Source organism: Tenrec ecaudatus, chromosome 3 (assembly GCF_050624435.1).
Source record: "Tenrec ecaudatus isolate mTenEca1 chromosome 3, mTenEca1.hap1, whole genome shotgun sequence".
NCBI classification, from domain to species: Eukaryota; Metazoa; Chordata; class Mammalia; order Afrosoricida; family Tenrecidae; genus Tenrec; species Tenrec ecaudatus.
This window is the reverse complement of record NC_134532.1, coordinates 101,513,118-101,528,290: the sequence shown is the minus strand read 5'-3', so window position 1 is coordinate 101,528,290 and position 15,173 is coordinate 101,513,118. Positions and strand designations below refer to the sequence as shown.

At 38.1% G+C, this 15,173-nt stretch overlaps 1 protein-coding gene across 2 annotated transcripts in view; it reads left to right on the top strand.

Annotated features, from left to right (window-relative positions):
* The window catches only part of LOC142442683 (bifunctional heparan sulfate N-deacetylase/N-sulfotransferase 3), a 235,732-nt gene that overhangs the window by 75,328 nt on the left and 145,231 nt on the right, over positions 1–15,173 (top strand). For both annotated transcript variants that reach the window (XM_075543886.1, XM_075543885.1), the window contains exon 2: positions 81–168. In XM_075543886.1, the coding sequence (XP_075400001.1) occupies positions 81–168 (88 nt within the window). The remainder of the gene's footprint in view (positions 1–80; positions 169–15,173) is intronic.

Here is a 15,173-nt window from a genome sequence, read left to right as displayed (position 1 = left end):
ATTTATCATCTGAATGCAAAAGGAAAATTCCTTTTTAAAATATCTCTGCCTGACACATCATTTTCAATTATTTGTTTCAGGCCCTGCTCGATACACAGAATCTTTTGCGTGCACAAATCACAAATTTTACATTCAACTTGGGATTTTCAGGGAAATTTTACCATACAGGTAAGTAAAAGGGAATTAACTCTTATTGAAGTCTTCTTTAATTATCCTCTCTAGAATTACACACACCTGCTGGTAACAACTTCTCCTTATGTCTAGTCACAACTTCGTTTTCTTCATAGCATTCAACTTCATTTAGCATATTATTGATCGATTTTAGAAAATGTTAATGGTGTGAAAGTTTATTCACTATGATTTTATGCAGTAAAATGAAATTTATTTTATTGAAATATAATTTGCATTCATGAAAGTATAATGTGTGATGTTCTGAGAACTTTCAGAAAGGATCTATCACCTTGTAACCAACATCTGGATTAAGAACTATAATGCAGCCAGAATCCTCTGCCCTCAGACCTCCGTACAGTTACTAGTTCCCTCAGAGATAACCATTGTCCTGCATTCCAAGGCCATAAAGGTGTCACACTTGGCTTTGACATTTAGGTAGAAGGAGCCATACAGTGTGAGCTCTTCTAGATTTCATTCTATTGAAGACAGGTTGTTTCTAGTCTCTGACTTCTTAAAAGTGTTGTTATGAGTATATTTCTACCTCTACAGGATGGAAGCCTTCACTTTTTAAAGTCAGCAGCCAGGAGTGGAATTGCTAGTTTGTTACGTAGTTATGATCAGATTTTAGTAAATAAACACAAACAGTTTTTCCATGTGTTTCTATGAGTTTATATTTCCATCACTATATGAGTTTCTTTTGTTCCATATCCTCGCCAGTACTTTTGATGGTGTTTGCTTTCCATTGTAGCCTTGCTGGTGGGCATTAGCAGTTTTGTATTGTGGCTTAACTTTGTATACCTTAGATGAGTACATATTTTTTCTTTGTTATTTTTGCATCTAAAATTTTAAAAATAGATTATTGTCAAATAATACATATAATACATACCATATAACTTCATCGTTCAATCATTAAGAAGAGTTGTGTAATCACACTAAATCAATTTCAGAACATTTCTTCTTCTCATGCCCATTTCCTCCAACCTCCCCTGCCATGCCCTTAGGTAGTGATTACTCCAGTTAGTACATATACTCAGTCCATAGATTGACCTAACCTGGATTCTATATGCATACAATCATATTTAAAATGCAAGCAAACAAACAATAAACAGCTATGACCAAACAAAATAGAGAAAACTTCAATAGGAATGAAAGCAGCAGAAAATACCAGAAAGCGTTTGGAAATGGGTCAAAAGGGAGAACACATGGTAAGGTCTTACCTGTGACCTAACTGCACCTACCATGACTGACTCCACACGTGCGCTCTGATAGAGAGTCTCTTCACACCCCTCCACCGTGATCAAAGGGGATGATGCCCTGGAGCGTTCCTCCATGTGGGGACCCTGCACATGGATTGGGGGCTTCCATGATCCTCTATAGCCTGCGGTCAATCAAGTGTTCAGTATTTAATCTCTGGTACCTTTCCTTCCTTCAGATTTGTCGTTTATTATTTGCAATCCTGGAATCATATAGGTTGCTGTGCTTCTTCCATGTGAACTCGGTTGTCAGCCCACTTAGACGGCTGCTTCTTTGAAACTAAGCCTTTAGGACACCAGATAAGATTCTTTCTGAAAGTCGGCCATTCTTAATGTGCCTTTTATCAGTCATATGCATTGCAAATACTCTCTCTCAATACGTAAATTGCATTATAACTCTTCTAATAGTGATTTTGAAGCCCTGGTAGCATAGTGTTTGTGCATTGGGCTGCAGTTCAAAACCATCAGTCATTCCCTGGGAGAAAGAATAGGCTTTCTACTCCCAGAAAGAGTTACAGCTTTCGAGATTCACAGGGGGCAGTTCTAGCCTCTTCTGTAGGGTTGTTGTGAGTTGGAATCAACTCAATGGCAGTGAGTTTGTGTAGTATTTTTCAGAAACTATGGAGATTATGTTGGACTGCTAATGGCCACATCAGTGATTGAAACCCACAAGCTGTTCTGCAGGGGAAAGATGAAGCTGGCTGCAGCCATAAGAATTTACAAAGCCTCACAGGCTCTAGATGGGTCGCTATGAGTTGGAATTGATTTGATAGCAATGAGTTTGATAGTAGTGTTATGATTAATTGAAACGATTTAATTTTGATGTTCAGTTTAACATATGGTCAGTTTTTTATGTCATCTTTAAGAAGTTTCTGCATACCACAATAACATGAAGATCACGTCCTACATTCATATAATTTATGAATCTGTGATCCATCTGTAATATTGTACTTTGCTAGTAAGAACAATTTCAAATCGGATGTTGTGTACATATGTGACCAAAGCCAAGTTGTCTTCTTTTAAAGATTTATAAACATCATTACTTTTTGAGGACCTCATCCTTTACCTACTCTATCATATTGTCATTGTCAGAAAATATATATGTGTGTGTGCTCTGTTTCTGGATTCTTGCTTTCTTTCTTTGATCTATTTCTTGTGATCTATATCACACTACCTTATATACCGTAACATTATAATTAACATTGATGTCTGCTACTATAAATCCTCTTGCTTGTTCATCTTCAATAATATATGTACAGTTTTTTAAATGTTTTGATTTATTATTTGGCTTTTCTTTCATAAATGTAACTTTCAAGGAGGGTATTTCAGAATATACTATTTTAAAATTACTATTAAACATATGTCACATTTGCCATTTTAACAATTTTAAGTACAGAAATTAAAGACATTAATTATATTCACCATATTGTGCAAGTAGCACCACCGTCCCATTGAACAATATTTTGTACCAAGTGTCTTTCATCCTACTAAGCAGAAACCCAGCACTCCTTCTGTAATGGCTCTTCCGTTCTTCTTCTTCCATTCTAGCACATGAGACCCACTAGTAAATGCTTGTACCTATGCATCCACGTGGCTGTTCTTAGCCTTTTGCATAGACAGATTAGTACATTAGTATTCATCATCTTAACAGCCTTCAAGATGTGGCTAATGATAAACTCTGAGTGCCTAAATTCTGCTATTGGCAGAATTTAGAAAGGACACCCATATTACCAGTGATTAAAAATACATAAGATGAAAGAAAAAGATCTGTTTAAACAATAATAATAATGTGAATTAAATATGAGGGTGTAACCCCCCAAATCAGAATTTTTTTCAAAGCTATGTATTTAAAAAAAAGTTTTACAAACAACCTTATAACCTTCAAAGTACTCTCCATTATGTTTAATACATTTATCAAATTGAGATTCCATTCTTGGAAACATTATTCAAACTCATCTGTTTGGATGGCTGACAGCACCTCCCTCATTTTTATTTTCCCGTCTTCTAAGTCATCAGATTGCTTTCCTTTCATGTCCCACTTCATTCATGGAAAAAAAAGGAGTCACACAGAGTAAGATCAGGTGAGTAAGGTGTGCAGAGCAAGAGACACTTGCTGGGTTTTTGCTAAAACCCGGGTCACTGAGATAGCTGCATGAGCAGGTGCATTGTCATGGCGGCAAAACCAGTCCCAAGTCTGCCACAAATCAGGCTTTTTTTTGTTGCAAAGTTGCCCAATCTTTTCAGAACCTCTCAATAGAAAGTTAGATTAACAGTCTGACCTCATGGAATAAACTCCAAATGCACTATAAGGTAACACTTTTTCCTGTTCAGAAAGTTGGTGGATGTCCAGAAGCAGATTTGTCATCAATCAACATTTCACCGTTTTAGAAATGAGAAAAACACTCATACACTTGAGTTTTTCCTGGTAACTTGTGTTTGACATCTCTACAGTTTCTGTGTGGTATTTTTCCCATAGGAAAAAAAATTCACAGCTGCACACTGTTCGTTTAAATCATCCATAACAAAAAACGAGGTTCCAGCGAAACTGCTTTTGTGAAAAAATTCACTGTGACCACAGACAGACAACCTTCCCAGGTGACGCCTCTGGGTGCACTAACACGGGGCAAACTGCTTGATGCCGGCCTAGCGGGAAGAATGCATGCCACTATGAAAGCTCCTCTTCACCTGGCACAATTCCAGGGGTATTTTTGCAGGGCTGAGGGTACCCCTAGTATAGTAAAGCCGGTGTAAGCCAAGGGTACCCCTACTATAGTAAAGCCTGTGTAGGCAGAAGCCTATGTAAGACAGGAATTATCAGAAGAGAAAATCAAAAATATATTTAAAATTTTTTTTTCAAAAATATTTTCTATGATGCTATGGGCTAACACATTAGGACTTCTAATGGTTTAAAACGCACCAGCTGCTCCTAGGGAGAAAACTAGGCGGTATGCTTCAGGAATGATTTACAGTCTCAGAGACACCCTATAGGGTGGGGATGAGTCAGAATAGATTTGTTGGCAGTAGTTTTAATTGCATTGAATGAAACTGTGTGCTTTAAAAAGTTATTTTACATAGTTCTTGTTTTCTGGTACTTCCGCTTTATTTTCTATTTCTAATTATATATAAAAATGCAGCTGATTTTGAATATTGATTTTATATCCAGCAACCTTGATTCATTCACTTATTTATTCTATATAGCTTGGAGAATCTTTTTAATGTTCTACATACGAAATAATGCAATTTTAAATTATAACAATTTATATCAGTACACACCTTATGAATTTTATTTATTTCCTACTATACTAGCTTGGGTATAGAGTATAATATGAAGTAAAATGTTGAGACCAGCATACATGTTTTGTTCCTGATCACAGGTAGAATTTTTTTCAATTAATTTATTTCTGGAAGAGGTTATTAACTAGATTCATTTGGGTTTCATTTTTTTTTAATTCTGAAGAAGCTGTGTTTTACCCCTAGATTGCTGTTATATTTCATATGCTTTTTGGGCCAAATCTGTATTTACATAATCTATCTATTATTTCTCATGACTCGTTCAAATGAACACTCCATGAGGCTTTACTGCTGCACAAAGCTCCAGCAGCTTTAACATTTCCTACTGAAATATGAATCAGTGAACAAGTACTTATATGAATGAAAATAAAATTGATTCTATTTTAATTATTGGTGTTAGGTAAAACAAGATTTCACAATGAAATTTGACCATATTGTATGATGTAATTCAATAAAATATTGTGAGAGGAAGTCATCCTGTATTTGTTGTCAAGTGTCCTCTAGTTACACTAATGCGTAGACATTCTATGTACATCAGCAGGGGGCACTGCTGGTCCTGAACCATCCTCACAATTGTTGCTGTGTTTGCGTCCTTGTTTTAGTCCCTGTGTCAATCCTTCATACTGAAGGTCTTCCTCTTTTTCACTGACCTTCTACTTGACTAACCTTGATGTCATTCTCCAGGGATTGGTTTCTTCTGATAACACATCCAAAGTACACGAGGTGAAGTCTCATCATCTTCACTTCCAAGGAACATCCCCGTTCTGCACTTCTTCCAAGACAGATCATTCATTCTTCTGGTAACCATGGTACTTGGTATTCAACGTTCTTCGTTAACACCATCAACCACATGCATCAAGTCCCCTTTGGGCTTCTTTATTCATCATCCAGTTTTCACATGCAGATAAGGTGGTTGAAAATACTATGGCCTGCGTCAGACATATCTTAGTCCTCAAAAATGGCATTTTTACTCTTTAACATTTTAAAGATATGTTTCAAATCAGATTCCATAATACAATAGGTTGTTTGATTTCTGGACTGATGTTTACCTGGGTGGTAATGGTGCATCCAAGTAAAATGAAATCCTTTGCAACTTCTGTATTTACCATTTACTAAGATGTTATTTATTTGTCTAGTTGGGAGGATTTTTATTTCTTTATGGTGAGGTTGTAACTCATACTGCAGTCCGTAATCTTTGACCTTCATCAATATATGCTTCAAGTGTTCTTTCAACATGCAAGGTTATGTCATCTGTACATTGCAAGTTGTTCTTAGTCTTTCTGCACAGAGTCCATTTCTCAGACAGTTGACTCATCATACAGATTAAATAATATAATGGACAGAGACAATCCCGATGCACATCTTTCCTAATTTTCAACCCTGCAGGATCCCTTTGTTCTGTTGGAATGGCTGCCTCTTGGTCAATGTACACAGTCCACATGAGCACAAAGTGTTCTGAAATTCCCATTCTTTTCAATGTTATCCATTATGTTAGGATCCACACAAATACTTTTGCATAATCAGTGTATTAGTCTGGGTACTTTGGAGAAACAAATCCACAAAAATTCGTGTATAAGAGAGAGTTTTATATAAAGGTTAAGTGCTCATAAAGAAAGCATCTCAACCCAGTGCTGCCCAAGCCCACAAGTCCAACATTAGCACATTAACCCATATGTCCGACACCAGTCTACAAAGTCCTCCTCCATCTCACAAACACACGCAATGATGCTGACTGCAGGAGGAAGGCCGAGTGAGTGAATGTGTAAGCATCTCAGTGCTGGCAGGGATCTCCACACGGCTGCTCCAGCACCCAGGGCTGCATCAGGGTAGGTCCATGTACCTTCTCAGGGATGTCTTGCAGGAAGTCAGCCTTGCCAGCTGAGGCAAGCTGCACCCTGGTCCGACCATCAGAAAGCAAGAGGCCCGAGAACTAGAAAGGCGAGGCTCACCGAGCCATTTATCCCTCCACCCTTCAATTAACCCCACTTGTGCTTATTGGCCAGGTTGGCCTAATAAACTAACTACCTCAGTCAGTAAAACACATATAAACAATTTTCTGGTATCCTCTTCCATATAACATCACTTATGGTATCCTTCATGCCACTTTTTATTGTGAGTCTTACTGTAATTTCTAGCAGTTCCATGCCCATGTCCAGCGACAGCAATTTTAATTTTCTACACTATCAATTTACTTGCATATGATATGGATGAAATTGCATGATAATTTCACATTCTGTTAGATCATCTTTATTTCTGGAATAAGCACAAATAAAGATTCCATTCAGCAGAATACCAGGTAGCTGTCTTTCATATATTTAAGTGTGGACAAGTGAATGCATCTCAGTTGGTATTCCGTCACTCCTTGGAGCCTTGTTTTCACTTGTGTCTTCAATTTCTTTCTTCCTTACCACCAGCTCTTGAGCAGGTGGTACCTTCTGAAATATGTGAAGGTCAAACCGTTCTTTTTAAGCGAGTGACTTTTTTGTGTTCCTTCCATCATTCCTTATTTTGCCTACTTGAGAGAGTTTCAATGATTTGGAGGCCAGAGAAGAAATTTCATTATTTTTAGTAACATTTTTCAAGAGTCTTTTGAAGCCCACATATAGAATCCTTCAATTGTACAACTCCAGGGTTGACTTTTTTCCCTTCAGTTCTATCATTTTCATAAATGCTGAGCATGTTTTCCTCTTGGGTTTTTAACTCAAGTTGTTGCAAATTTCATTAGCGTGCTTTACTTTTTCTTCATAAAGTACCACTTTCTATTTAATTATTTTATTTCATCTTTTGCTTCCTGGTACTTTAGCTTGAAGAGCACATTTCAGACTCTCTTACGACACCCGCTCTGGTCTTTTATTTACTTGTTGTCTTTTGAATGAACTTTTGCTTCCTTTGTGTATGATGCCCTTGAGATGATCACATCTTTCTTTATTAGCGCTCAATCAGCTAATTGAATCTTGAAACAGTCTCGAAAGTCAGGCAAGAAATACTCAAATTGGTACTTTGGTTCTTGTTTTGGACTTGCACTTATTTTCATATTCTTCAGATTCAACTTGCATATAAGCAATTGATGGTCTGTTCCACAGTAGGCTCCTGCATTGCTCTGACTGATGACATTGAGCTTCTCCGTTGTCTCTCTCCACGGAGGGAGTCTATTTGATTCCTGTATATTCCATCCACCGAGGTCCTCGGGTATAGTCATCATTTATGTTGTTGAAAAAGGTAATTCCAATGAATAAGCTATTGGTCTTGAAAAACTCTATGTCCTTCCAACTACCTATCCTACCATTCTGTTTCCATTGTTCACATGCCAATCATAGTAATTATCAATGTATCTTGAATTAAGTTTGATCAATTTCAGAGTCCAGAAATTAGTTGAAAAAATCTTCAGTTGGTTTGGCATTTGTACTTGCTGCATAGATTTGAATAATAGTCATATTACCTGGTCTTTCTTGTGGGTGTGTAGGTGTTATTCTATTTGATTGACAGTGATATACTTCAGAACAGACCTTTAAATGTTCTTTTTGGAGATTAATGTAATGCCATTTACCTTAAATTTATCATTCCTGTTATAAAACATTATGATTGTCTGATTCAAAATAGTCAGTACCATAAGTGAATGGAACTCATTAATGCCTAGAGTATCAAACATTCCATTTCATTTTGACAACTTTCAACCTTCCTAGATTCATACTCCAAACATTCCAGTTATTAACAGATGTTTACAGACATTTCTTCTCATTTTGAGTCATGCCATATTAGTAAATTATGATCCAGAGTTTTTACTGGTCCATTTCATTGAGTGAGACATCACTTTGAGGAGGCGGCGCTTCCGCAGCCATATTTTGAGTGCTCTCCAATCCAAGGGACACATATTCTGGCACAATATCAGGCAGTATTCCATTGTAATTTGTAAGGTCTTCACCGGTCAGTATTTTAACAAATTTTATCACCAGGTCCATCCAACATCATAGCAGCTTGCCAGTCCACCACAGCAAATCAGACAGGTGGCAACCATTCTAGATATTAGGGTGTGCCCTGATTAACACAATAATGCATGTGTCTTGTTGTTGGTGTGATGCCCAAAGCTATGCCAGCGGTATTTGAACTGTAGAAGGTTAACCATTGATGAGCAGGTTTCTGTGAAGCTTACAAAATGGAAAAAAGTGGAGGATGGTGACATCATCACATAACTACTAAATCACACAATTACAAAGCTACCAACTTGAATCATTCTTAACCACCAACCTACTACGAATCATGACCCAGCCAAGCTGACACATATCTCACCCAGCACAGTCAGTGTTCCTCTTGCATCCATTATGGCTAGATGTCTGTCATTAATGTGCAATATAGTTGGCTGGTAGATATCTTTACTATTATAAATGTGAAATGTCAGGGTAGGGGATAGTTGATAAGTAAAAAATGGGCGTATACATGCATAAAGTACATTCTTCCAGTGATTTGAAAATATTTATAACTGAGAACCTTACTATATAGGCCAAGATTTGATTATGATTGTATGAGTTACTCTCCTTGTGGTAATCTTAAAAATATTTTTTAAATTAGAAATCTGTTCCAAATCTCTTGCATCCACGAAGGTGTGCTACCTTGACACAGGTATGGGAAGTGGATTGTTCTCTTTATGTATTGAGGGTCAGATCATCTTTCAAGAAATGTTAGTACTGAGTTGTTGTTAGATGCCAACAAGTTGGCTCTCTGTGCAGTCACGGTGTCAGTCCGTCTCACTAAGGGTCTGCCCTCATTAACCCTTATGACCAAAGTGTACGAGATTCAGTCTTGCCGTCCTCAGCTCTTCTCCCAAGACAGATTCATTTGTTCTTCTGGCAGTATTTTCAAAAGTCTTCCCCAACACTGTACTTTAAAAGCAACCATTATTTCTTTGTTTTTCCTTATCCACTGTCCACTTTTTGCTTACATAGCAAGAATTGAAGATAACTGGAATTTGGTCAGGTGCACCTTTGCTCTCTCATCACCTGCTGCCTCCATAGCAGATTTGACCATTGCAACGAGCCATTTGATTTCTTGAGAGCTGCTTCCATGAGGGCTGATTATGGAGCTAAGTAAAATGTAATCCTTCACAACTTCAATCTTTTCTCCATTTATCATGAGATTGTCTACTGGTCTAGTGGTAAGGACCTTTATTTAATATAAACCATACTGAATACTGAAATCTTTTATTTGAAATAGCACATGCTTCAAGTCCTCTGAACTTTTAGTTTTAAAAAGGTGGTATCATGTGTATATCATAGGTTATTAATGTTAGAATTGTAGCACTGATGAATTTCACAATGGAGAATCTCCTGTTAAAGAACTTGAAGATTTTTCATAGTCTTTTCCTTAAAATACTTTAATTTCAGGATGACTATGTTGCACATTTTAACATTCATTGAGGAGAAGAAAATATAATTACCATTAAAATAAAGAATTACCTAAACCAGGATTAAAGACATATAGAGTATGTTCTGTATCTTGGAAAACCATACCAGCCAAGCCAGCAGAAACCATTACCTAAGAAATATAAGAAAACATTCCTGTCATTGTGTTTAATGCAAACTGCTCTAGAATTTCTCTATTCCATCCCTCTTCTTTCCACTTGCCTTGGGGGGATTTGGTTTTGTGTTTTCTGTTTGTTTGTTTTTTAATTTGTCATAGTTCACAGTTTGGGCACGTTCTAAACCAGGGAAGGCCAAGGACAGGAGGAAAGCAAAGTCAAAGCTCCAAGGGATTTTGTCATCTCTTTATATGAAAGCTTCCACATTTTAGCATTCTGTACATCCAATGACATTTTTAGTGGTGATTGATATAAAATGTAACACCCTAAGCCTTCTAAATATCGATATTATAAAGTTTAATGAAGCCATGTTCTCCTTTTCAATTGCATAAATTCTTTTTTGTATTAAAAAGTCTATCCATTGTGCTCCATCTCACAGGAAGAGAGGAAAGCAACACGGTTGTCATAGGAGGGGTGCCGCAGGAGAGGATTTCATTTGATCTGATTTGTTGCCTTACTTTTCAAAGGTCTGTGTACTTTTGTGAGATGAAAAAGATGGAGAAATAAAAATAATAGTTCCCTTTCAGTGAGCTATCACTACATTCCAGGGACTTTGCTAAGCATTTTTCATACCGTTTTCATTTTCATTCTCATTGAATGCTAGGGGCTAGAGATTTGATCTCTCACACGTAACTTGTTGTGGTCAATTCTGACTCCCGGCAGCCCTGGAGGACAGAGTAGAACTTCCCCATTGAGTTTCTGAGGCTGTAACTCTTATGTGAGAAGACAGCCTCGTCTTTCTCCTGCAGAGCAGCTAACAGCTTCAAACTGCTGACCTTGCACTTAACTGCCTAATGCATAGTCCACTACATCCCCAGAGTTTCTCAGGGGTTAGAGGGAATGCAACCTTATTTTCTAAATAAGAAAACGAAAGCACAGAAGAATCTAAAATCTCAATATACTTTTTATATGAAAATAAACAAACAAAATAGCCATCTTAACCCTAGGTCAATCCAAATCCAATAGAATTTTTATTGTTGATCATCCTGAGATTGTAGTTTAGATTTTATTGTTTCTTTGGAAGCTGAACGGTTCAGTCCCCTAGCCATTATAATTTTTAGGTTTATGTATTGCCTCAAGTCACTGAGCTTTTGTAAACTCCTAGTTAAATAATATAATTTAAAAATTATAGCTTGAAAATTATATTGGATAAAAAAATACTAATCTTATTTAAAACTACATTTCATCACAGAATGATAATGTTTGATAGAAAATACTTCAGATGAAATACTGTAATGACATGTTATTTAAACAGATTCATAGAAAAATAATTTGCAAAGTTAAGAACCCCAATGTTTTGGCATCAATTTTTTAAACAACTTGGAAAATGGCACTTAAAATTGAGACCTCTGAGGCTCAATTCCTCCCTGTTCCACAAGTCTGGCAATAAAATGGTAAGGAAGGATGGCAATTCGACCACAAACAAGTTCATTTCAACTGGTTTTCATCATCATGTTCAAGGTAACAAGTAACAGACTTGGGATGTAAAACATTGTCCAAGTAGGGTTGAAGGAAATAAAATAAACCAAGGTATAGTGGGAAAAAAAAGAGTGGAATTTTGCCTTCTATGAATAAAGATAAATCTGTCAGGATAGACATCATTTGTTTAATTCCTGCAGGATTTAGATATACAAATGCCTTAATCACATATTTCACCATCATATTCAGGAAAGGACAAAAAATTCCTGGCTATCTTTCCAAAGAACCCCTAGGTCTGTTCTCTGTTCTGATAAATGAATAAAGGAGAAATAGGAGTAACGATACAGGGGAAGACAGGAGTTATAGGTGACAGGAGATAGAGATTAAAACCAGTAAGTGATTGAATGACTTTCCATGAACTTGGAAATCACCACTCAGTTTACTCACACTCTCATGCATCAAGCACGGGGGACATCAGGTAGGAAACGATTGCCGTTTCTGTGCCCAACAGAGATTTCTGCCAGCTCTCAGTGTGGAGAAGACATCTGAATGCAGGAAGTGCAGTCTCGCTGCCAAACCACAACCCTAACTAATGAGATGTTCTCATGAAACACAAAATGCGAAGCAAAGCAAGAATAGCTTGAATATATGGAGAAATATATATTCCTGGGGAAACCAAATGGTATCCCCTCATGTCAAATAAACCATGTCTTTAAACCTCACCTGTCACACCTACCAAATGCTTTTTTACCACGTATTTCTCCTGAGCCTCCAAAAGTAGCAAGACCCAAGGCCTCGCCAAAAATATGGTCGCAATTCTAAACCCCTGATATCCACTAAGATGTCACAGAGAAGTCCCTTACATGCTCTCTGTTGATGACTCACCAGGCTGATGAGTTAATATATGGTGCGTTCCTGAGTGCTGTATATCACTCGTGTGGCTTCCATCTCCACTTTCGTTTTTTACAAACAGGTATAAAGGAGAAAAAAAATAACATAAATGAAAAACTCAAGGAAATCTGTAAGAGACACAAGGTAAACAAGACTGAGATATATTGGAGAATAGGGATTACACCAAAAAATGTCAAGACTGTAGATATACCCATCCCCAAATTAAAAATAGCAATTGCTTTCATCCTTTATATGAATTCAGACACTAAAAGGGCTGCGGGATTTGTCCAGTTCCACACTTAACTGTGTTGAAAAAAAACAAAAATCAAAATTTTCTGACCCCAAAGGGTCAGAAACACCCAATCTACAATAATAACACGAGTATATGATAAAGAGAAAAAGATTGGGAAATAAAGTAGACTGGATTTGAGGATGTCCTTTCACTATTGGGCTTGACTTGATGACAAAAAGGTTTTGTTGTTGTTGTTTGAATGTATATAAAAAATAGGTGAAATGTCAGGCAATTCATCAAAAGGTAGGTAATCCAAGCTCACAAAATACTCAAGGGGAGAAAAATGAGGCAGTCTGCTTCAATAAAGGTTTATCACCTAGGAAACATGTTGTTGTTGTTGTTGTTGTCATTGTTGTTAGGTGCTAGCTAGTCAGTTCCTATGCACAGCGAGCCTCTGTACAGGAGAATGAAACACTGCCCAGTCCTGTGCCATCCTCACAATTGTCCATATGGTTGAGCTCATTGCTGACACTACTCTGTCAATCCATCTTGTCAAGGGTCTTCCTCTTTTCCACTGCCCCTCTGTCTGTCATGATGTCCTTTTCCAGGGTCTGATCTTCCCGAGAAGATGTCCAAAGTCCATAAGACAAAGGTGCAGGTTTCGAAGGAGCAATTTGGCTGCATCTCTTCTAAGACAGAGTTGTTTTTCTCTTCTTAGTCCATAGTATTTTCATTACTCCTTTTTTAAAAAAAATTATTTTATCGGGGGCTTTCATGGCTCTTTGCATGATCCATACATCCATCCATGGTGTCAAGCACATTTGTACATAGGTTGCCATCACATTTTCAAAACGTTTTCTTTCCACTTGACCCCTTAGTATCAGCTCCTCATTTCTCCCTTCCTCCCCCACTGCCCCTCCCTCATGAGCACTTGATAAAAAATTTAACTTTGTTTTTCATGTCTTACACCGACCACTGTCTCCCTTCACCCACTTTTCTGTTGCTCGTCCCCTCCCGCCTCCCCCCCAGGGGAGATGTTATATGTCGATCATTGTGATTGGTTCCCCCTTTCTCCCTCTGCCTTCCCCCTACCCTCCTGGTATCACTGCTGTCATTATTGGTCCTGAAGGGTTTATCCATCCTAGATTCCCTATGCTCTTCTCTGTACCCATGTACATGCTCTGGTCTAGCCAGATCTGTAAGGGAGAATTGGGGTAATGAAAGTTGGGGGAAGTAAGCATTAAAGAACTAGAGGAAAGTTATATATGTTTCATCCATGCTTTACTCCACTCTGACTGGCTCATCTTTTCCTTGTGACCCTTCTCTGAAGGAATGTCCCATTGTCTACAGACTGGCTGTCTCCACTCTGCCCTCCCCTTCATTCACATCAATATGATTTTTTTGTTCTGGGTCTTTGATGCCTGATACCTGATCCCTTCAACACCTCACAATCACACAGACTCGTGTGCTTCTTCCATGTAGGCTTTCTTGCTTCTCAGATAGTTGGATGCTTCTTTATGTTCAAGCATTTAAGACCCCAGCTGCTATCTCTTTTGATAGCCAGGTACTATCAGCTTTCCTCACCACATTTGCTTATGCACCCATTTTGTCTTCAGCAATCGTTCAGGAAGGTGAGCATCACAGGCTGCCAGGTTATTAAAACAAAGTGCTTTTGCACAGAGGGAGGACTTGACTAGAGGCCCATGCACAGAGAGGACCATAGAGCCGGGGTCACCATGAGACATGACGTCCCTCACTGTTGCATAGCACTACAGAAGGTCAACACTAGAGACAGTGCAGGAATTGTGCCCAATCTGACACATACACCCCCACACACTGGTAAGGGCATGCAACAGAGCAGCAAGTGGAGCAAAGCAATGAAGTCCCTGAGGAATCCCAAAAATAGACTTCGGGGCAGGACATGGCAACTCACCAGACTCGACTAGAAAACACTCATAAAAGTCAACAAATAGACCTGGAGCTATTTACAGACTTATTTTTTAGGGTTGTCTTGTTATTGTTGCTGTTGTTTATTGTTTTGTTTTGCTTTCTTTTGTCTTTGTGTCTATTATTGTTTTTGCACGCCCCTCTAGACAACAATCCTGGATAAACAATTGGGGGGGGGGTGGCAGTGGACAATGAGACCAGGAGGACATGGGAGAGGGGGATGCAGGGGAAAAGGAATAGGGGAGCCAACAAGGAAAATCAAGTGATGTAAAATCGATGCCAAGGAGGGTGCAGGATGCCTGGTAGGGCTTGATCAAGTGCAATTGTAGCCAAGAGGAATTAATGAAAGCTGAATGAAGGTCAAACATGATAGTGGGACAAGAGGAAAAAGAGGAAA